General features: G+C 50.7%; 2 protein-coding genes across 5 annotated transcripts in view; one reads left to right on the top strand and one right to left on the bottom strand.

The window, feature by feature from the left end:
- The window catches only part of TP53BP2 (tumor protein p53 binding protein 2), a 56948-nt gene extending 43247 nt beyond the window's left edge, over positions 1-13701 (top strand). For all 4 annotated transcript variants that reach the window (XM_072732651.1, XM_072732653.1, XM_072732652.1 and 1 more), the window contains 7 exons: positions 100-559; positions 1882-2657; positions 5209-5346; positions 5969-6102; positions 8208-8374; positions 11160-11359; positions 12985-13701. In XM_072732651.1, the coding sequence (XP_072588752.1) occupies positions 100-559; positions 1882-2657; positions 5209-5346; positions 5969-6102; positions 8208-8374; positions 11160-11359; positions 12985-13026 (1917 nt within the window). In that variant the 3' untranslated portion in view covers positions 13027-13701. The remainder of the gene's footprint in view (positions 1-99; positions 560-1881; positions 2658-5208; positions 5347-5968; positions 6103-8207; positions 8375-11159; positions 11360-12984) is intronic.
- Positions 13702-16837: 3136 nt separating this feature from the next.
- Positions 16838-23066, bottom strand: part of CAPN2 (calpain 2) — a 38147-nt gene continuing 31918 nt past the window's right edge. The window contains exons 16-21 of the mRNA XM_026003466.2: positions 21602-21666; positions 20821-20889; positions 20244-20322; positions 19097-19213; positions 18806-18864; positions 16838-17659 (exon numbers count right to left, since the gene is read on the bottom strand). Of these exons, the coding sequence (XP_025859251.1) occupies positions 17636-17659; positions 18806-18864; positions 19097-19213; positions 20244-20322; positions 20821-20889; positions 21602-21666 (413 nt within the window). The 3' untranslated portion in view covers positions 16838-17635. The remainder of the gene's footprint in view (positions 17660-18805; positions 18865-19096; positions 19214-20243; positions 20323-20820; positions 20890-21601; positions 21667-23066) is intronic.

Below are 23066 nucleotides of genomic sequence, written 5' to 3'. Positions count from 1 at the left end.
AAAATGTAGAGCTTATGTGTTCAGCATATGGTTCTCTAGAACATGCTGTGTTCCCATTTGGACAGTGTTTCAACTGCTTTATACATGTATGTGTTTCAGGCTGCGAATAAAAATGTGACTAAAGTACCACCTCCTGTTCCATCAAAACCAAAACAGATCAATTTGCCTTATTTTGGGCAAACTAATCAGTCAGCATCAGATACAAAGCCAGATGGAAACCTTCAGCAATTGTCAGCAGCTGTTGCGTCCGTGGGAAACAAACCGAAAACGGGGCAGCAGCAGAGGCTCATGGGGTCCCCTGGCCCACCTTCAGCTGGCCAGGGCCAGGTCCTGTCTCCAGCTGGTAAGCAGGAGAGCCCACCCGCCGCCGCTGTGCGGCCATTCACCCCTCAGCCTTCGAAGGACACCGCTCTTCCACCCTTCCGAAAACCCCAGACCGTGGCGGCAAGCTCCATATACTCCATGTACACGCAGCACCAAGCTCCTGGAAAAAACTTCCAGCAAGCGGTGCAGAGTGCCCTGACCAAAACACATTCCAGAGGGCCGCACTTCTCCACTGGTAAGGTTCGGGGTCTCATTCTCACTGGGTCACAGGATAACAGCTTGGTCCTGTGCTGGAGCAGTCCTCTTTCCGCAAACGACAGCAAAGTGATTTTATAGCTGTGTTGATGGTTGCTTTTGTTCTAAGACAAAAGTTTAATTGCGGCTTTTCTTCTTATCTGGGAGTTTAAACCGGTGTCTGCTAAATGTCACACCTGCGGTAGTTGTTAGAGGAATACAGTGAAATAAGTGTAGCAGTAGTAATAAGTAAACACCATAGATGAGTAAAAGCTATGGCGCAGACGCAGCCTCTGCTCCGTGGGTTTGTAGGAATCACACTCTCTACTGTATTTTAAGTTGTTCTAATGAGGACACGAGTGCTAGTTAGCTATAAAGCATAGACTTATAGTCTGGTACAGTTGGGTTCTTCCTAAGAGTCATTAATTTAGAAAACTGGAATCAAGTTCACCCTGTTTCCATTTTCCAAGAAAATTGGTTTTCTTGTTATGAAATCAGCAAGTAATAGTGCTTTGAAATATCCCAAAAGTAACCCAGACAACAGATTTTTATACACATGCCGTGGCTGACTCTCGACTTCAGTGAGAACTACTGACACAGTAATGTGGGAATTGGATAGTTCTGATAGAACCAGAATGATAAGGGGAATAGTTTTGGTAAATACAAGTGGTTTTCAATAACTTAAACCAAATAGTTTCCCACATTGACTGACTTTTGAGATGTAGGAAAGAGGATGGCTCATGTTCAGTTTTAATCTGGACACAGGAAAGGATTGCCCATTTCCATTGCTTTTACATTGCCTTCATATTTTGACACTTCAGCTTTGTGTGCTATAGCTAGTGATTTCTTACAGTTATAATTGAGTTTTTTTTCTTATTGGTACATAAAATAGTGGCACGCATTCCCATCAGTGAGAGTTTTCATTCTGACAAGTTTACTATGTGGAGATGGAAGCCTTGCTTTGTCTTTTGTTGTTTGTATGTATGTATGTATTTATTTAAAATATTTTACTAATTTATCCATGAGAGAGAGAGAGAGAGGCAGAGTCACAGGCAGAGGGAGAAATGAAGTAGGCTCCACGCAGGGAGCCCGATGTAGGACTCGATTCTGGGTCTTCAGGATCACACCCTGAGCTAAAGGCAGGCGCTTAACCGCTGAGCCACCCAGGCATCCCTGTCCTTTGTTGTTTTTAAAAATTCGTCGTGTTGAGAGGTACTCTGTAGTAACTGAAATTAAAGGAGGCTTTAATTATTGTTGGCTGTGTTTGTTACTTGCCCGTTTGATTTAATACTAATCAGGACTTTGTTTCTGTTTTCCAATTAGTTTATGGCAAGCCTGTGATTGCTGCTGCCCAGAACCAGCAGCAGCACCCGGAGAACGTTTATTCTGGTCCCCAGGGCCAGCTGGGCAGTCCTGAGCCTGACATGGAGCCTGCGTCTTCAGTTCAGGAGGGCCACGAGAATGAAAGAATTCCTCGGCCCCTCAGCCCCACCAAACTGCTGCCCTTCTTGTCCAATCCCTACCGGAACCAGAGCGATGCTGACCTGGAAGCCCTGCGGAAGAAACTGTCCAATGCACCACGGCCACTAAAGAAGCGTAGCTCTATTACAGAGCCAGAGGGTCCGAATGGGCCAAATATCCAGAAACTTTTGTACCAGAGGACCACCATAGCTGCTATGGAGACCATCTCTGTCCCTTCATATCCCTCCAAGCCGACCTCAGTGGCGGCTGACTCTGAAAGCCCAGTAGAGATCCAGAATCCATATTTACATGTGGAGCCAGAGAAGGAGGCAGTCTCTCTGGTTCCTGAGCCAGTATCCCCAGAGGAAGTGGAGAGTACCAGTTCAGAGAACACGGACATGCCAGCTCCTTCTCCGGGCCTTGATTATGTGCCGGAAGGAGTCCCAGACAACAGCCCAAATTTTCAGAACAGTGTGGAGGAACCAAATGCAGAGGCACCCCATCTGCTTGAAGTGTACCTGGAGGAGTATCCCCCATACCCGCCCCCACCATACCCATCTGGGGAGCCAGAAGGTCCAGGAGAAGACTCTGGGAGCATGCGTCCCCCCGAAATCACAGGGCAGGTCTCACTGCCTCCTGTAAGTAATGTGGTGTCTCGTGATCTTTCTGCTACCCCCCTGTACCCCCCCCCCCCAGCACAGACTTCCAGGCAGGCAGTTGACTGTCAAGACCCAGTGAAACACAAGTGCTCAGGGCCATTTGCAAAAGATGGTTTGTGTGTGAATTGCCTGTGGTTGCAAACATGTCTGCAGTTGGCATTTTATTTTGTTTTACATTTTATTTTCTTTTATTCTTTTATTTTTTCCAAAGATTTTATTTATTTATTTATGAGAGACAGAGAGAGACAGAGACAGAGACACAGGCAGAGGGAGAAGTAGGCTCCATGCAGGGAGCCCGACGTGGGACTTGATCCTGGGTCTCCAGGATCAGGCCCTGGGCTGAAGGCGGTGCTAAACCACTGAGCCACCCGGGTTGCCCTGCATTTTATTTTATAGCCCTCTTAGCATACAGTGGATCTCATAAGTATTAAGAAATTTGGTGTATTCAGGATAAACATCATCTTTATTTTTTAGGAAGAACCCTTTTCTCTGCAAAGAAGCAGAGTTGGGTTCTCTGTGATACAAACCACGTGCTGTTTCTTCTCTAGCTGTGGTGGTTCCTGCTAGGGAGGCCCATGAGGCTGTGAAAGTAGAGCCCTGGCTCAGAAAATCTCTCACTCACTCAACCTCTGGTGGGGTCACTCACACTCCTCTTCTCCCTGCAGTGATGTGTATCTTTAATGAACTGTTCGGGGGTGATCCATCTTCAGGCTTCCAATGCTGGTAAACTTGGAAGCATTCAGGACAGATGGGGGCAGGATGAGGTAACAGGGCAGCTACCGAAGCCTGTTCCTCTCCTCCCGTGAAGTTGGCAAGTCTGTGCAGGGTGCAGGGACCTTGTGGTGCCCTTGAACACCAGCAGGCATCCTGTTCCTCCCAGGATGGGAGGAATGTGTGGGTATGTGTTTTGACTGGGCACCTTGTTACACCTTGTTTGCAAGTCTCTTGTGTTCCTTTCAGGTCCTGAGAGAGGATCAAAACCCCCCCAGGTGTCCTTAGTAAAGTTGACCTTTTCAGGTGTAACTGGGGTCATGTTTCAGTAGGAGGCCAAACTATGAATTTTAAGGACCCATTCCAAAGTGTGAAAGAGCATATTATAAGGATTTTTTTTAAAGTGCTTTATGTTTGATCCCTTATTGAATCTTTGAGATGTGGTGGATTCAGACATAATGAACATCCCAAGTTGCTGTCACTACTGGTTGCTGTAGACATTTGCTTAAAAGATTTATACGACACACATTGGATTCTAGGGGACAAGGTTGACCTAGAGGTTACCACTTGAAACAGCGCTGTGCCTGTCCAGAGTGCCGAGTTCTCTGCAGTTGGCACTAAAACTCAGGAAAAAGACGATTTCACACCTGCTTGTGCCCCCCTGCTTTAGTTGTCAAGATGATTCACACTCTCAGAGACAGAGGAGACCCGAGTGTCCCAGTGTCATAGTCTGTTACCATCATCCTGGGAGAGCAGTTTTCTTCTTGCCTGGCTTTGAGTGGGACAGAAGTACAAGTGTGTGTGGGGCCCTGGCTGTCCTGCTTGTGGCTCCACGTCACCCCTATGTAACGTTTATCCTTCTTTTTTTTTACTTCTTTTCCCAAGAAACAATAGTTTAGCCATTGCATGTTTGTGAAATGGAGTGATGGCCACTTGATGTTTTCTAGACCTCAGTGGTTTTCCACAACCGAAATAAAATAAAAACCAGTATGAGTGGCACAGCACACCTGAGGAAACGTTCCCACTTTGTTGGATGTGTTTAAGAAACTTATTTGATGGGGTGTTAGATCTGTCTTAATAATTTTGCCATATTGTTTTAAGCCTGGTTTGTTAACAGTCTAAGGCTTGATTAATTTGCTTGTGTATCTTGGAGTATAGTCACATCCTGAATATGAAACAGGGACAGCATTTTAACACTGGAAGGATTTCTTGTTAGTCTACCTGGGACAGGCTGATAATACTTATTCCCTTAATTATATGCTTCCCCCCCTCCCCCGAGGAGCCATTATGTTATAAACTGACTGAAAGGAAGGGGTTTGAAGAAGCTAGATGACTTGGATTTAAATCCCAGCTCTGATGGGACTGGCTCTATACCTTTACTTCCTTATCTGTAAAATGGGGTCATAGGGTTTTTGTGGGAAGTCCATGGATAATCATTCATTAAACGGTAGCCATAGTAATTCTGGTTTAATTGTGTGGGGTTTGCCATCCTAAATAAGGTAGGGAACTTAATGATCAATCTTGGCTATTGGAGGACACTCCACAGAAAACCCGCCTGCTGGCATCTCCTGCCACAGCCTTAGCCCAGCCCCAGCTATGCCGTGTCACCTGCACGTGACCTCAGCAGCTTGGGGAAAAGTCTCCCACTTTGTTACACGGGTGTATTCATGACACTGCCTCTTGTGATCTGTACACATTTCTAGATAACGTTATATGTTGATAAAATGCTCTGAATTGTATCTTTAAATTTCATTTTACTTCTTCAGTTGAGCTTGTCCTTCCCTTAGTCTCCTTAATTCATCCCTTTCTTCCTCTGCAGGGCAAAAGGACAAACTTGCGTAAAACTGGTTCAGAAAGGATTGCCCATGGGATGAGGGTCAAGTTCAACCCCCTTGCTTTGCTTCTAGATTCATCTTTGGAGGGAGAATTTGATCTTGTACAGAGGATTATTTATGAGGTATGATTTGATTCATAGATTTCTTGAACGACCTTGTGTTTTGTTTCTGACCTCCACTTAGAAGGCTCGTCTGGGGGGTGGGGGTGAGACGGTGTGGAGGGATGCAGAGGGATAGTCTGTGCTGTGCTGAGGGGTGGCTGAGGTTTGGGGGTGCGCCTCCAGAGTATTCTTTCCGGGAGATCCTCCCCCTCCATACAGTCGCAGACTTGCATTGTTTGGTTGCACATGTGGTCCTTGTTTGCAGAAGCCTCCTGTTTAAGATGTTTTTTAGTTGACCTTTTTTCCTTTCCATGGCAAATGCATCTTCTCCTCAGACACTAATTTGTGGTGGGGAGCTGGAGGGTAAAGAAGCAAAAATGACTCTGAGGGTATGGTTCCTGGCACCTCTTCATTTTCAGACCTCTTTATAGTGAGCAGCTATTTTGGCTATTCTAGCACTCTTATGTCTAGACTTGAAGTTGGTATAGTCTGCTCCTCGAGGTTTTAATTATGACCTAAGAAAACCCCTAAACAAACCAGAGGAGCCTATTTCAGTTCTCTTGATCCTGAAGAGCCAGGTGATAAGTGACCTGAACAGTGATGGGGAGCGTGGGTGATGTCAGCCTTTGTCTCCATGTTACAGGTTGATGACCCGAGCCTGCCCAATGACGAGGGCATCACCGCCCTTCACAACGCCGTGTGTGCAGGCCACACAGAGATCGTTAAGTTCCTCGTGCAATTTGGTGTCAATGTCAATGCTGCAGACAGTGATGGATGGTAAGGCCCTGTCATCTGCTGCCCCACAGTGTCACTTGGGTGTCCCTGGTACTGCCAGGCCATAAAAGCGTCCACATGTGTCTTCACGGGACACTCTTCTCACTCCCATTTTGGATGCATGTGGAATTCTTATAAAAGTATTGTCAGATGATAAGAAACGTCACAAAGTGGCACAGATCTAGGGACCTCCATGAGTTTGAGAGATGCTGCTTTGAGCCTGGTCCCCGGAGCCCTGCAGCATCTGTCCTTAGTACATAGATATCCACTCTGTATTTGCAAGAGGGAAGAGTTTGTAGCCTTTCCCAAGTCTCTTTGACCATGGAATCCATTTTTCATGGAGCATTTTGTAGAATGGTTATGTGCATAAAACACGAGAGATACTATTATAAATTATTATTCTTCATAGGATAGAAATAAGAGATCCTTATAAAGTGCTGTCCACCCTCAATAACTATAATAGAATGGAGAGTACATTTTGTAAATTTTTTTTGGAAAAGAACATATAAATTATAATATGCTGTTTTTTGTTTTTTTTTTTTTAAAGAATGAGATCTTTAGGGCAGAAGTGACATAGTCTGGTTTGCTAGATTTTTAGGTTTTTGCTCCTGGTTATTTCTCTATTTTCTCCCGTACACTTTTCACTCCTGATGTCGTGGCTGCTTAGGACTCCAGACATGACCTTGCGTTTGACGGCTCAACTGTCTTTGCCCTCTTTTTTTTTTTTTTTTTTTTTTAATTTATTTATCATAGTCACAGAGAGAGAGAGAGAGGCAGAGACACAGGCAGAGGGAGAAGCAGGCTCCATGCACCAGGAGCCCGATGTGGGACTCGATCCCGGGTCTCCAGGATCGCGCCCTGGGCCAAAGGCAGGCACCGAACCGCTGCGCCACCCAGGGATCCCAATATGCTGTTTTTTTGAAAGAATCTAGAAAACATACTTTTTGCTAATTTATTCAAGTTTACATTTTTTTTTTAGCCAAATTTTTTGGCTTAACTTTAACAACGTGGGTGAAATAAATTATTTTCTTTCTTTCTTGCTTTCTTTTTTTTTTTCCTTTTGGTAATCTCTACATCCAGGGTGGGGCTTGAACTCATGACCCCGAGATTAAGAGTTGCATGCTTTATCCTGCCAGGTGCTCCAAAAACAAAGTCTTAACATGTCATTAGGTCTTTGCCTATTATTAGCAGTTTAGATTACATATAACCTTTAACTATTAAAGCCATGCAGTTAAAAAATCTGCAGTAATATTCCTCAAACTCAGACCATAGTGTCTGGGATGTGAGATGGGGATATGTTTTTGGAGACTACACCTGAGAGGAATGAGATGAAGAGACGGGGGAAGAGAACCTACAATGTACACCTACAGAGAGGGGGAAGAGAACCTACAGATGTAAACACCTACATCTGTGTCATCCGGGCCTGGATAGCACTCTACACTTGTCTCTGAGTTGGGTGGTGGTGGTGCTGGCTCTTCTTCCCCCTTTATGGGTCTTGGGTCCTTTAGAGCATGCATTTGAGGTGCTAGAGGGATTCTCCGTCATGACATTAGCGAGCTCCTGCCAGCCAGGGGCCTTGCAGACCTAAGTGTATGTATTTTACAGTCTGCATTGGATTGACAAAGCTTTCTCTCAATTCAAAATGCATTTGGATTTTATAAGCTATTAGGTAAAGGTAGTTTCTCTGTGCAGCCCAATTCCTGCAGAAGTGGGAGTGGAAAGGGAATATGTACAGGCATCTCTTTGGAGGGAAGACCCAGGACGTAAAGATGGCTGTGCCCTCCGTGCTGCCCAAAGACATGGAGCAGGTGTTCCAGAATGCCTCACCCTGTTTTAGACGATCACACACATCTCAAGTCCTTGCTTTTATTTCTGTGATTCCTCTTGCACTGCCCCGCGTCTGCCCAGTGTAGCTGTGCTCCACTGTCCCTCCTGTCATTCTCTCATGGGCTGTAGTATCCGTGTTTATTGACTCTTAAACACCATGTAAGAGGCTTTCCAGAAGGAGGCCCAGATGGTAGACTTGAGGACATTCTGTAGAGACAGCCCAGCCCACCAGGGTTGCATGTCCAGGGCGGCCATTTAGCCCCACTGTGTGTTGCCCACAGGACCCCGCTGCACTGTGCGGCCTCATGCAACAATGTGCAAGTGTGTAAGTTCCTGGTCGAGTCCGGAGCCGCTGTGTTCGCCACGACCTACAGTGACATGCAGACTGCCGCAGACAAGTGCGAGGAGATGGAGGAGGGCTACACCCAGTGCTCACAGTTCCTTTACGGTTTGTAACCACCACAGTTGAACATGCTGACGACTGCACTCATTTGTCCTCTGTCTAGGGTACTGTTTGCTAAGTATATTCATCATGTGGAAAAACATTTTTGCGTTGTGCAGAGCCCTAGGCAGTGAAAACAGGACAGCCTTGACGGCAGAGATGAATGCAGCTTTTGTGCGTGTGCCTGGGAGCAGCTCTGCCAGGGATGGCTTGAGCTGCCTATGCCTCTGACTCTTACAAGTTGAGGTTAACTCTTACCTGGGCTTGAGCAGAATTGAGAGGCGGTGAGCAGGTGCCAAAACTCCATGCCGCTCAGTGCTTTGGGAAGCTGCTCTGCCTGTTGGTGGAGAGGCCATGAGGCTCTTCGCATGACTGCGTCTGTTGGCTCCCAGGCTGCTCTCAGGCTTGGGGGGTGGGGTGGGGGGTGGGCAGGCAGCAGCAGGCAGGGGCAGGCGAGGCGGCTTCCCAGCTCTTGACTGTCTACTGTGGACACTCAGGGTGACTTTGTTTCTGTTCTGAACTCTGGATCGGAGAATAATTTTGGTAAATACTTTATAATCAAGATATTAATATATACTTTGTTATTTGAAGTGTATTGGTCATCTTGAGCTTTACTTAATTATGAAATCTGATTTTTAAAAACATGTAGGGACATCTGATCAGAGGCTTTACTTTATGGAACGCATCATGGCACCAAGAAAGTGTCTCTGCTGTAGATGCTGAAGTGACAGTGGCTTGGCTTCTCCTTGCTTGGTAGGGCCTGGGGAACTATAACCTTGGCAGCCACAGCCTTGACCTTGAATGTTCTGTTCCTCATGTTAATCATCTGTTGCTTTGAAAAAATACCTTTATCACCCATGAATGAATCTTGTAACTCCTGTTGTCTGGTTGTGCCTGGTTTTGCTGTTTCTGTAAAGGAAGTCATGGTGATTCTGTCCACTGTGGTCCTTGTGCCTCATCTGTGTGGTTGTGCTCGTTCTCACTGTCCGTTCTGCTTTGTGGCTGCGTCCACCACGTCTTTCCTTCCATTCTGCCTTGGGGCATCGGGGTTTGCATTCCCTCGCAGTTAGAAATGGTCGATCCGGAAGCAGACTTGCGGGTCACAGGGATGTGGCCCAGCTGACCATTCCTTTCCTGCCATGTCCCCCTCTGACCCCTGCTGGATGTGGGTTCATAACCCATGTGGCTTCAGTTCACATTTCCCAAATAATTCATGATACTTAGCATGTGCTCAGGCTCTTCAAAAATAAATTTATTTTAAAGATTTTATTTATTCATGAGAGAGAGGCAAAGACATAGGCAGAGGGAGAGGCAGGCTCCCTGCGGGGAGCCCAATGCAGGACTCGTTCTTAGTACCTTGGGATTATGCCCTGGGCTAACAGTAGACACTCAACCACTGAGCCACCCAGGTGCCCCTCAAAAAAAAACTTCAAACCATAATCTGTAACTCTTAGTTTGGTAAATAGCAAAGTAAGGAGAAATTTTTTCTCATTCTTGATGATTTCTTGGAAATGGGACTCAAGTTATTTTTTTATAGAGTATCATTTTCTAACTCTGACCAAATATCTTTTAATTAATATAGTTTACAGTCCTTTAGATTTGATGAGAATAATGTTACTACTACTTTGGAGAGGACACCACAGTGTCCAGGGTTTCTCTCCTGCCCCTTCCCTCTCCTACGCCAACCTGGTGTAGTCAGAGTTCTGGCAAGGCATCACCCTTGTGAGTGTCACAGTCAAGTCTCGTTTAAACAGGGAGTCAGAAGCGTGAACATCCCCATTAGTGGAAGAGCCCCTTATGTTGGCAAGAGCCCCTGGTGGAATAGAGCAACTCCATGTCTTGTGTCAGTTTTGCCGAGAGTGGCAGTGAGATAGGCAGTGCTCCGTCATTGTAATCGGTAGATGAATCCTAGGTTCATAGTTAAGTAAGTTAAAAAATCTGACAATTTGCCAAAAGCAAGCAGATACTTTCCTGCCTTTTCTAAACCTGTAAAGGTGAAACTGGTAATAACGTCTAGAGTGTTCGGGCCTCCTGGCCTGACTTCACTGCCCCCTCACCCACAGTGCCCTGCAACCACCTCATGCCTGCCCCGCACTTGAGAGGGGGGAGTAGAGGAGTGCAAAGTGGGGCTGAATGTGCATGTCTGTTACTAACTCAGTGAAAGTGGACGTTTGTGGGTTTCTGTATCTTCTAGAACCTGGATTCTCATTACTTTAGACTTGGCTCTATGTAGGCTTTTATATCACATCTGAAATACTTTTGCCATCTAACGAATTTTACGATTTTTCTCCCTCTCCCTTCCCACATTTGGAAATGGGCAGAGGTTGTTCAGTAGACTGTTGTCTCGGCTGCTTTATGCTCTGGGTCAGGATGGAAGTAGTTTATGCAGACTTCCTCGGTCCCCACGCCCAGAGGCAGGCTAGAATTTGACAGGCGTAGTGCTCACTCTTCTAATAGCCCAGACTATTAGAACTAAAAGCAGTTCATTTTTTATTCCTGGGCTTGCAGAAGGTTTTGTGCTCTGAGTAAGACTAGTTTCTGAGTTGCCTTTGAAAAGATCGTGGAGGCCAACTGTGTGTGGTATGATCCCTTTCTGCCTCCCGAGCTCCCTGCCTACCCCTCTGTGCCTCCTTCCCGCCCGGGGCTTTATTCACGGGGTGCTTCATTCAGTATTCTTAGCATTCCAGCAGCGTGTGCCCATTTCTCCTCATTTGGCTCATGGAACCAAAGGTTTTAAGAATGGACAGTCTGCCTTACATGTCCTGTGGGTTTTTTCCTGTCATGATTTCAGGAGTCCAGGAGAAAATGGGCATCATGAACAAAGGAGTCCTTTACGCACTCTGGGATTATGAACCTCAGAATGGTGACGAGCTGCCCATGCGAGAAGGGGACTGCATGACTGTCATCCGCAGGGAGGACGAAGATGAGACTGAGTGGTGGTGGGCCCGCCTGCACGACAAGGAGGGATACGTCCCACGAAACCTGCTGGGCGTAAGTTATCAAACCTGGACGGCACTTTTGTGCGCACCGGGGCTTTGCAGGAACGCCGTGTGCAGCTGACTGCCCTTTGTTCACATGACATAGAATCTTAAAGTTTGGATGGTGTTAGATTTACCCAGAGTGGAGGTTCCACTTACAGGTTTGTCAGCCCCCACCGTCAGGGGTCCTGCTGCTTCACAGAGTACAGGTCGCACGGGGTCATGTCATGGGAGTGTGAGAGCATTCCGTACCAAAGCCATGTCTGCTCATGTCAGGGTCTGCACTGCTGGCAGAGTTTGACCAGGGCATGTAGCCAAGAGCCCCCAAAAACCTTTGGGGCTTAGACAGTGTTAACTGGTGTGATTGTAGTGTAAATTATAAAGAATAGATGAAAGTCAAAAAACAGTGAGCCATGGAACCCTTCAGAGAATTTTTCCAGTGCCCAGACCAGAGGTGTCTCGAGTGTGGAGCTGCTTCCACAGAGGCCCCAGCCCCCGAGATGCAGCCTGGCTTGTAGCCATGTCCCTGATGAACACCAACAGCACTTGTACTTTTATAGTTTCTTACCTGGGAAAACCTCTTAGAACCACTTGCTTATTTGAATCTTTCATTTTAATTTTCTAACAAAGAGGTTCCATGACTCATGAAACGGGAAGCATCACTTGTGGGTGTGGAGGCACTTGGCCTCGGGCACGAGGTTCTCAGAAGGCTCTGAAATCAGCCAGCTGGACCCAAGATTTTTGTGTTAATCCGGCATTTAAATACTCTTAGCCTTCTGGAAATCTCTTTGGGGTAAAATTGGCCTCTAAGTAACTTTTTTTGGTTTTCTTAGAGGTTCAAAAAATGGAAGTCACATAAATGCTGAATTTTTAATCAGAGGCTCAGATGGGAGTCTAGAAAATTGTATTTACTAATTATCTTTTGTGAGGAAAATCACTTTTTGTAGAATGCTGATCCACTAGTTTTTCAGTTCTGGCTGGAAGTCTGACTCCTTTTTTACAGTAAACCTTTTTCCCTTTTGTCTAGGCAGGAGGAGGAGGAGGAGGAGGAGGAGGAGGAGGAGGAGGAAGGCTTTTGTTTAGTTTGCCAGTTGAATTACTAGTTTGACTCACCCTTGGCTTTAAGACTGCAGATCTTCCGACCTTCACATGTATTCCTCCCCAGCTCTTGTTATGGAAAACATAAAACCACAAAAATCCAACAACAAAAACTCCACTTATCCTCCCTTAAATCAGTAGCCTTTTTGTCTGTGGCATTCTGTGGCTGACAGTGTCCAGTCCCAAAACAGTGTTTGTAGGGCTGTTGTGAGTGAAGTTTTCCCCCTCCAGATGTAAGCCTATGCACGTGGCAAGCTGCAGATCCCCACCACCACCTGCCGCTGTCACAGGCCATGCTCCGCCCCTGGAGCAAGGGCTTAGGGGTCATGGGTTCACCTCTGTGTTGTCCCCGGTGGGGAGCCCCTGTGACCTTTGCCAAGGAGTTGCTGAATGTGAATCTTTGTGTCCTTGGGCAGCTCTGGATGCCTCCCATGGCAGAAAGAATCCTTTCCTTGGTTTTTCTTCTGTGACCCCCATTCCCCACCCCCATCCGTGTGTCTGTCTCTGCAGCATGTAAATCATGTCTCCATTCTCTTGCAGCTATACCCAAGAATTAAACCAAGACAGAGGAGTTTGGCCTGAAACTTTACAGAATTTTAGTTTTTGAAGAATTAATCTTTGTTATCACAAGAAGTAATGTGATTGTTTTTGGTAAAAATTTCACAAGACCGACTTTAGTGACAGCGTAGTTTGAAAGCGGTGCAGGACATCTTCTGGGAGAACGTGAAGGATTGGAGAGTTTGCTGTCCTCGGGGGAGGTTCAGCATGATGAACTGAGCTTACAAGTGAGCTAGCTGACCATACTCTTGGGAAATAGGTGTTCACGGGGCACTCAGGAACATGAACAGTGACTGCCCTGGTTCCCTGGAGTCACAGGGCCATTCACTGGGCTCCTGGGAAGTCGCCTCCCCTGCACTTGCCCCCACCAGAAAGGACCAGTGCCACGGAGGCAGCACCTCTGCCTGTCCTCCCACAGGCCCCCAGGGGACCCCCATTGTGGGTGAAGAACTGTTGGTTGTCGGCAGTCCCTTTGTGATAGGAGTTCTTCAGAATTCTACATGTTTAAGATATTGGAACCAAGCTGTAGCACAGCTCATTAGATTTAGAATCTTGTTTTTAGAATGAATTTGAATCTATATTTATTGTCTTTTGTATCTTGGAAATTGGAGACTTGCTATATAGACTTACTCATGATATTTGTCAAATCGTAGCTGACTTTAAAAACAATTGTAATAAAATTAAAGTTTTTGACTCTAACCTTTTTACTGGTTTAGTTTTTTGTGTCATTAAAAGCCTGTTTAAAGTTCACACGCCATTAGGACGGCTTATCCAGTGGGAGAATAATAAAATTTCTTTACCGGCTATGTGATGACATGTAAGAGGTCGTTTTTTTGTTTACAGAGAACTTGGTTTTGCAATTCATGAGTTCTGTGTTGGCCCTCGATAGAGAACCATGGGGACAGAGGCCCTCACCGGCCCTCAGCCTCTGTGAGACAGGTCTTGTCCTTGTGCCACTTCAGCTCCCCCGTCTGCATGGGGGAATGTCTGCAGGCATTCATTGGGTGAAAACATACATACACAGGATCCCTACGTTGTGTTAATATGTTACCAAGTTTGTGAAAGACTTTGGAACCCATTCTGCTTAGTGGAACTATTTTCATTTCTATTAAGTGAAAGCTACAGAAGAAAAGCCATTGCTCATTTTTCCTTATATGTTTTTATGAGCAGCTAAATACCAGCAAGAAATGTGAAAGACAAAACAACCCCGTGCTAGTCAGAGTAATAGAGAAATAGTGACCGTGGGAGCTAGCTGTCAGAAGACACGAGTGGTTTACAGAATTGAGGATGCCTCCCATCTTCCTGCTCTGAGGTGACGGTGTTTAGAGTTGGGGCCTCTGGCAGCTGTGGAGTCTTGTGTGACATCACCAGGTTAGAGAGCCCCCCCACACCCCATGAAGGAGGAGGAGGCCGTGGTCCTCCCCTCTGCCACAGGAGGACACTGCAAGAAGGCAGCCATCTGCATGCTGGGAAGTGTCCTGGCCAGATGCTGAATTGGCTGCACCCTGATCTGGTCCCTGAACCCCCAGAACAGTGAGAGATAGGTGTGTGTTGTGTGAGCCCCAGGCCGTGGGCTTTTGCTTTGGAGCTGCGCAGACTAGGAGTCCTGGTTATCCAGTCAGACACTGATCTGGGTGCTTCTGTGAGGAACTTTGCAGATTTCACTAAATTTCCTAATCAGCTGACCTGGGAACAGGGAGGTCACCCTGGGCTGCTGGGTGGGCACAGGAGAGGTGCAAAGTGTGAGGGACTCAGCCCACCATGGCCAGCCACAAGGAGGAAAGGGTCATGTGCCGGGGAAGGGGGAAAGCCCCGGCCAACAGCTGGGAACCAATCCCCTCCTCGGGCCTCTGCTGGGACCAGCCAGTCCCACCGGGCTGGGAGGGACTCCTACTACAGACTGGTGTGGTGATGGGTAGTTTTTGTTTCTGTTTTTTTAAGATTTTAAGTAATCTCTATGCCCAATGTGGGGCTCAAACTCATGGCCCTGAGATCAATTATCACACACTCCTCTGAGCCAGCTGGGCACCAGGTGATACGTGTTTAAGCTGCAAAGCAATAGGAAATGCCAGGGACTCTAGACCTGGTCTGGCGCTTACTAATTGGCCATGCAGCCTTGCTCGGGACTCACAGTTCAGCAACACCACCTCTGTACACCTCGGCACATGAAGAGACCCACGCCAGGTACTGTACACAGGTCCCAGGAGACTGTTAGAGAATTGCTCAAATGCATGGAAGGGAAGATGTGAAAATTAGAATGCGATCATCTTGTTTCCTTCGTCCTAAACTGAGAACATTTGCTTTTATTATCCCTCTTTGCTTCTTACTAGTTTATCATCAGAGCATCCTTGTATCAGAGGTCCTCGTAGAAACATCTCCAGGCATGGGAAAGGGTCACAGAGTGAGGGTGGCACTGCCAGTGGGACCACCGTTAGTGCTTCCCGGCTTCTGCGCAGGGGTCAGGAGCGTGCAGCTTCAGCGGCTGTGTCGTGTGTGAGAGGTTGCTCAGGAGCATGATTTCTGAGGGCCGCATGACACCCGCCACGTGAGGGACCCAGGATCTGACCTGGGTGTGTGCTGGTCCCCAGTTCCTGTAGGGATGCCCATGAGCCATCTTCACGGTGCAGTTTTTAGATTTTTGAAGAAGGGGGAGTAGGGTACCTGGAGGATGGGCCCTGCTGAAGAGGGGCTTATGGTGGGGGCAGGGGGGGTCATGGAGGACAAGGCAGAGGGCAGAGGTCACCCTGGCAAAGGCACAGAAAATTGGTAAGATGCTGCTGGTTCTCGGTAAGTCTGGGCACTGGGAGGTAGGTGCTGGTCACAGGAAACAGCAGTTACAGGAGGGCCCAGGGAGCCCTGGGAGGTGTGTTGGGGGGAGGGGAAGGGAGGGGGAGAGGTGAGGAGGAGCTGGGAGTGAAGGGAGAGGGAGGGGTGGGGGAGGAGAGGGCAGGGGGCAGGGCGCTGCTCAGCCTGGCAGCTGCAGTCCCCCTTGGAGAAGCAGGTGCCCGCGCTCAGACGTGCTGGAATGCCCCACGTGGGGACAGCTGCAGATGCCCATGCACCCAGCGCGGACTTGGGGGCCTTGGGCTGCGGCCCCTTCCCTCTGGGTCAGGAGGTGGAGGGTGTTGACGCACTGGCTAGTGTCTCCCTGGGAGGGTGGCACTGCTGGGAGAACCTGGGAACTCGGTCACTCTGCCCTCTTCGTCCTTTCCCAAAGCGGCCATTCCTTGTGTGTCTCTTATTTCCGCTGGGACGGAACCAGCCGGTGCCGGGTAAGGTGGTGAGCCGGGTCAGCCCAGCAGGCACAAGGGGGCCGAGCCCCTGGCACAGATGTGGGTTGCTGTGGCCTCTGGGGCTGGGGAGGCCACCCATCCCATCCCTGCGCCTGGCACGAGGGCCCCCAGCCCCGGCCCCCTTGCCTGTGCTGCTGAGTGGAGGACTCTCACCACTCCTCCTGCCTCCCCTCGGCTCATAGCCAAGTCTGGGGGATGCACTTCCTGGCCCGCCCCATCCTGCTCCTCTCCCGGGTTGTGGGGCTCCTCCAGGGTCACCAGCAGCAGGCCGGGCCTAGGTGCCTGTCCTGACGGCCCCGGGTCTCGTCCCCACACCTGAGGGACTTGCCTTAGAGCGGGGCCTGCTCCACGGCCACTTAGGAGCTTCTAAAGTGGATTAGGAAATCGTGTACTTCCACAGGAAGGGGGAGTTAGTTAAGCTCCTTTTTCCCCTCAAGACGGGAATTCAGAGGTAGCGACTTGCGGAGGTGGACACAGGCTGTGGCCAGGTGTGCGCACAAACCACCGCCGGGCCCTCCAGGAAGGACAGCACCGCGCCAGACTGCCTGGGCGACTCTTTATTTAACAGCACATTTGGAAGAAGATAAGGCAACAAGGCGGTATTTTCATCATGCGGCCAGCGTTTTCCCAGGGTGAAGCCGAGGAACAAGCTTCCACGACAGTCCCTCCCAGCTCCACGCATGAGCATGGCAGGGTGTGGTGTCCGGGTGGCAAACGGTGTGTCTTTGACTGTCATTGGCTCGGACACCGGGCCCCACTTTGGTGCGCTGCAGGTCGCTGACCAAGAGCCGAACCCCTTCAGTACCCGGGATGCTCCTGAGACCTGGAGTGCTCAGGGTTGGGTTAAGACACACATGGGTAACCGGTCGGTCGCCCGAGTGCCGCCCCGACCAGGCCCCTCAGCCACGCATCCTGCTTCCCCTTTCCTCCGGGACACGGACCGCTGGCGGGTCAATGTCAGGGCTGCATTTTTAAACCTGACGTTGCTTTAAATATTCCCCGCAGGGACCTTGTGTCCTTAGCTGCGGAGACACCGGCCAGCATCGTTCCCCTGGCTGAATATTGCTATAAACAGGAAAGTGTGTAAAAGTAGACTAGTGACAGATTTCAGGTTCTCTTTGAGTTGACCAAGGACTAAGTGGCTCACTGGTGTTTAACAGAACGATATGTGAATCTTCTACTCTGAAATCTGGAAGTTCTTGCTATCTCAGAAGGCATCTTTATTTTCGGATATAATCATTAGTTTGAGCAACTGTTCCCATAATTTCAAGGTCGAGAGAAAAACGTTCTCTGGTGGCCCGGTGCTTGGCAGATGGTCTCCAGGCAGATGAATTGCAACTTTAGAGGACGGAAAAGCAGAGCCACTGCGAGGAGAAGAAGAGCCAGTCAGCCCAGAGCCACGAGCAGGAGCGACAGCTATTCCGGTGCCCGTGGCGCCTTCTGAAAGGCGGCCTGAGAGCCAGCAAAGCGGCGCGCTCACGGCTTCTCTAGCCCACGGGCCAGGGGGCCACAGCCTGGCTCACAGGCCGGCGGACACCGTGACACGGGCTTAGACAACACGGCCTGGGGCTCCACACGTCCGCCGCAGAGGCCAGGCACGTGCGTGTCCTGCCTGCGGCTCACCCCGAAACCAGTGGCGTTCGCCCCTGGTCTCTGTTGCAGTGAAACGGGAACCCGGTCAGATTCTGACTGAGCTGCTCTGGGACGCGCCTGGACCCCCAGCCTTGGCCCAGCTCCCCGCCCCGTGTGTCATGAGGCTGCTGGCGCGGCGGCAAGCTGCCCATCCCAGCGAAGACCCGAGCCTCCGCTGTGGACTCGACCTCAGGGTGGGTATATTTCCCGGGTCCACACAGCTAGAAAAGCGACTTAGTAACCGGCACAAATGCATTTTCAGTTGGCTAACGTCCTGTATACCGCATCACAGCAGGTGGATGGCTGCTGGGTTGCTGCCTTCCTCCAGAGTTCAAAGTTCAAGGAAAGGAGTGTCCTGTCCCTTAAACCTGCCCCTCTTGCCACTTTGCTCCTCAGTGGCCTGTGCTGCCCCAATCTCGGTTCCCCTGAGAGCAGAGGAAATGTGCGCTCCTGCCTGGCAGTGCGAGAGTCCCCCCAGCCCGGGGGTGAGAGAACATTCTGGCATCAAGATGACCAGAGAACATCTCACATTTAGCTCTTCCCAGAACTGGCGTCCTGACTCCACAGGTGGGCATGGCCAGGGTCCAGACACCGGAGCACAGTGACTACAGACACCAAGCTTGCTTACCTTCGGCAGCGTTTTTAAAGGGGGAGGAAGTGAACTGATTTGTTTTGAAAGTATTTGAAGTAGATCTGCTCTAAGAATGACAGATCTTCCCAAACCCACTTGAATTTCATCACGGTTTTGTTACACAAGCACCACCTCCCGTGCACGCAATTCAGCAGTTCCTGCAGCCCCTTCTACTGCCTCCTCCAGGCAGAGCTGGGAGGGAAGACAGACCCCCCGCCAGGGCCGGGCGTGGGAGCTGCAGACTTACAGAGATGAGGTCCAGCTCTATGGTTCCAGAGCCCTCGGGGTCCAGCTGCTTAAATATCCCTGTGAAGGAAAAAGGGGCGTCCTGTGAGCGAGCGGGAACAGAGACCGCACTGTCCCCCTCTCTGTTCGTCCCACACTATGACTTCTACTCCCCCGTGCCCATGCTGGGGCAGGGTCTTCGTGGTCCACTGCACAGACGTGCCCCAGTTCGGGCGACGTCACCCGTGGCAACGGGCAGGCTGCCTTCACCCCGACAGCACCCAAATGGGCCTCTCCCCAAACAGCCACTTACTGAACAGTGTTTCCAGTCGAACCAGACACCGGACAAAATTGTCGAAGTCGATGATGAGCTCGTCATCCGCAAAGCGAGCGACGATGACCTGGTGGAGCTGACAGGGCAGCTTGAAGCCTGGAGTACAAACAAGCGCAGAGCCTGGGCATGAGCATCAGACGGTGCCCGTGCTCACACCTGCACCCTTGCCACGGATGCCCGCATTGCACAGCTGCTCTTGCTCCTTGGTGCTTTCCTGGGGGCTGCCGTGCGTTGCAAAGCCAGAGCCTCTGCCCTCATTCCTGACTCCAGACTCATCGCCTTCCTGCCTGTCTCCACTGGCTGACGCCAGGCTGCCCAGCCCCGTTCCCAATCCCTTCCTGTGGTCCAAGTCTTCGCCCTGTTGCTCGTGCTTCCTCTCCTGCCTCTTAGCTCTGAATCACCCTGGAGTCTAGATTGTTCCTGGATGCATGTGGCAGAAACCATTCATCATAAACTAGCGCTAATTCCCGCCCTTTCCACAGCAGTAGAACTTCTAATGGGCCATGACTGCCTGAAATCGAGACGTTTCCCACATCCCTTGCAGCCTGCCGAGGGCCTGTGACCAAGCCCTGCTAGTGGGACATGTGTCCCGAAAAACAAGGACCCGGTCTTTCCCTCCTGCCATCCACCTGTTGCCAGGACGTCGTGGCGGCAAGCCAGCGTAGTCCCGTGGGAAGGGGCACCACCTCTGGGCCAGTGGTGAGTGTGACCAGGGGAGCCAGCCTGGCCGCACGAGGCATTGCCCCTTGTGCTTGGACCGTTTGGGAGACAAAGATGGTTATTTGGGGTCTCTGTGGCAGGATTACATCCCAACCAATACAGTGGGGAGCCCCGTGTTGTGTGCAAGGCACTTACCCAAGGGGGGCCCAGTGAACTGAGAACTGGCTTTGCCTGCTTGGCCCGCCAGGCTCTCGGAAGGAAACTTCAAGAGGGCCTGGTGGGCAGAGCATCTGGGACTGCGTTTTATTTCATCAGTTAACTTTTAAAAGAGGAATGGAAGGGACATGCTTGTGGTGAGCCCGCGGCCACCTCACTGAACACAGCTTCCTGCCCTCTGTATCGTACGCAGTAAACGCTGACATGTTCTGCGCGTAAAACAGAAGGGAAACCAGTTAGGAGTTCTCACCTGCTTCCTCCAGTGCTTTCCGCATCTCGTAAGAGTTCATGGTGCCAGACCGGTCCACATCGATCTCCCGGTAAATTTTCTGGAATCAGGCAGAACAGTTACGAGAACCGTAACCCGAAGCCAGCAGGCACCCCGTAGGTCGCACTGTGTGGGCAGGCAGGAGGCTCTTCTAGCTCTGTCCCCAGCCTGGCCTTGAAAAGCACCTGTGTCTCTGCCGTAAATAGCTAAAAGTGTCCGCCTCACTCCATGAGCTGGCTTGTACCGTGCCTGTTGGTTTGGTCAACTAGCCGGCCGCTGTGGGCTCGTGTCATTGTGTCACTTTTCTGCTGGAGCTGTCAAAAACCCAAATGACAGAAGGCTACACAGCCTCTCGAGGACACTCTGGGGGCAGCTGGAGGGAGACCCCGTTTCTGTCCACTAGCACTCACAGGCAGGATGCAGACCATGTCCCTCAAACAGGCTCAGCTCTGCTGTTCACATCTGCCCATCCTGCCTCTGGAGGTCAAGAGCCTACCTCTTCACACACCCACGTCCCTGACAGAGCCACTCGCCCTGCCTTCCACCCCTGGGCGCTCACCTGGTACTTCTGGATCTTTGTCCAGAGAACATAGAACTCTTTCAGGCCCAGCTTCCCACTGCCATCTGACTGCCTGCCGTTAAGGAAGCTCCTGTGGTGTCTCCGTGTGGGCGCCCTGTCACCCGATGGCACCCACCGCGTTATTTACGAGGAGCTCCCGCTGAAGACTTTGTGCTGCACTCAGTGCCCAAACCTGCATGTAAAGGCTGGCCGAGGCCCCTGGTGGCCCTGACTCTTGTGGGCTGGTCTGGGGTGCAGGGGCCCCTGACCCGATTGGGAATGAGCTGTTGGGTGACATGCAGAAGCCCTTTGTTGATTTTTGGAGTATTTCTACGGCCTTGTGTGGGACAGCTACACAGTGGGTGTTGTGAGCCCACGAGACAAAACTTTGAGCAGCTCAGACCATCCCTGCCCAGAACTTGTCTGCAAGCCACGCAAGAAGACAGGCGAGCACGTGACCTGGGGAAGGAGCCTGAACAAAGGGAAGGAGATGCCCACAGGGGGGATGGGGGGGGGGGCCCGTGCCTGCAAACTGAGAAAAAAACCACAACCAGAGAAAAGGATGCATGTCGGAAATGGGACAGTCTGGGGGACGTTCTCCACATGCCCGGGAAACCAACCCAAGCTGCTTGGGCACAGCTGGGCAGGCATCTCCTGCTCGCTAAGGCAGGGGGCTTCTCACGTTGCCCCAGGAGGTGTCTGAACAGGAGAGGCGGTGTGACAAATTCCCCAGGTGGGGGTCTCAGACGCCTCGGATGTGCTCTACAGCATGAAAGGATACGTCCAGCATGTCCACCATGATTTTGCAGGTCTCGATGCTGAAGCCGTCTGACTTGATGTCCTGGCCTACAAGACAAAATGAGAGTGATGGGAAACATCCTGCAGAGCCTCGCCGTCCCGAGGAGCCCCCACGAGGATGGAAATGCGTGTCTGTGCCTTCCGGTACGGGGGCCACTTGACCTACATCCGATGCCACAGCAGGCTAGTGGCTGCCAGAGGGGCCAGAGTGGAGGGTGTGCTGCGTCTGCTGCTTCTTCGTGTATTTAGCCTGTGTCTCCGCGGACTGAGAGGCCTGAGAACCAGAAGCTATCCAGAGCCCTGTGCTCTACTAGGTGACTCAGGTAGAGCAGGGGGTGGTAGGTGGCAGGAGACCCTTGTCACAAGCTGGTTCTGGTACCCCACAGACCATGAGAGGCCCATCCTTTGTCACATCCTTACAAAGGTTGTGGCTTAGCCTGCCTCAACGCTGCCGTTGTGGGCTTGGACTCCTTCTTGGGCCCGGTCAGAGGCTGGGGTCAGTGGCAGCCAGGGAGGTTGCATCCCTGCGCGGCCTGGCTCTTCGCCGCCTGCCCAACCACCATCTGTGTGGGAACAAGGCAGCTTTGATGGCCACACGCCTCAACAGCTCTGTGACTTCACTCGTGCCTGGCAGCCTCCAGGGCAAATACCCCCTTCTTGTCCTCGCTTAGGCTGCCTGGAGGAACCAGCTGTGTGGATCCTGTGCTGGGCACACTGCCCACATTCTCTGGGATGGATGACCCGACCAGCCCGGGTGCTTCTAGAGAATTTGCTTCTGTGTTGTGGGTTAGGCCAGCTTCTAGGCGGTCCACAGCTCAGGACAGGGCGGCCTTCAGCCCTGAAGGGTCTGACATCAGCAATCCCACCCAGGGGCAGCATCTCTTCCAGGGCAGTGCGGCTCTTGATAAACTGAGGTGAGAAAATGTGTCCCCCGGGACTGGTCCACACTTGGGGTGAATGAGCCTGAAGGTCTGTGGGAGGTGCTCCAGCTCTGCCCCAGGCCCCTCTCCCACCTCGCTCCTTCTTCCAAGAAGCCTGGCAGCTGCCTCTGGGGCCTTGCAGTTGCCGGCCTGGCTCGTGGGCTCAAGCAGAACACTGCACAAGGCTCCCTGCCACGCATGCTGGGGAGATGCTTCGTGAACTGTTCCCGTGGTGTGAGTACAAGATGGTGTGTTTGTCCTTCCACCCTGACTATGCAGTGAGATGTCGACCCCATCGACAACCCCACTAAATACAGTGGAGTTCAGCGTGTGGGGGCTTTCTGGCCAGTGTTCAGGGCTGACTCAGCCCTCCTTACCAGCAGAACATCAGAGTGACTGCCCCGTGGTGCCCCTCACGGAAGTTAGGTAGTGATCTGCCCACTTTCCAGGTGAGTAAAGAGCCCAAGGGGTCCCGCGTCCCGGCTGAGACCAACAGCTGTCAGGGGTGAGAACCAGGATGAGACCTTT

Source organism: Vulpes vulpes, chromosome 13, assembly GCF_048418805.1.
Source record: "Vulpes vulpes isolate BD-2025 chromosome 13, VulVul3, whole genome shotgun sequence".
NCBI classification, from domain to species: domain Eukaryota; kingdom Metazoa; phylum Chordata; class Mammalia; order Carnivora; family Canidae; genus Vulpes; species Vulpes vulpes.
This window is presented reverse-complemented; position numbering and strand designations above follow the sequence as displayed.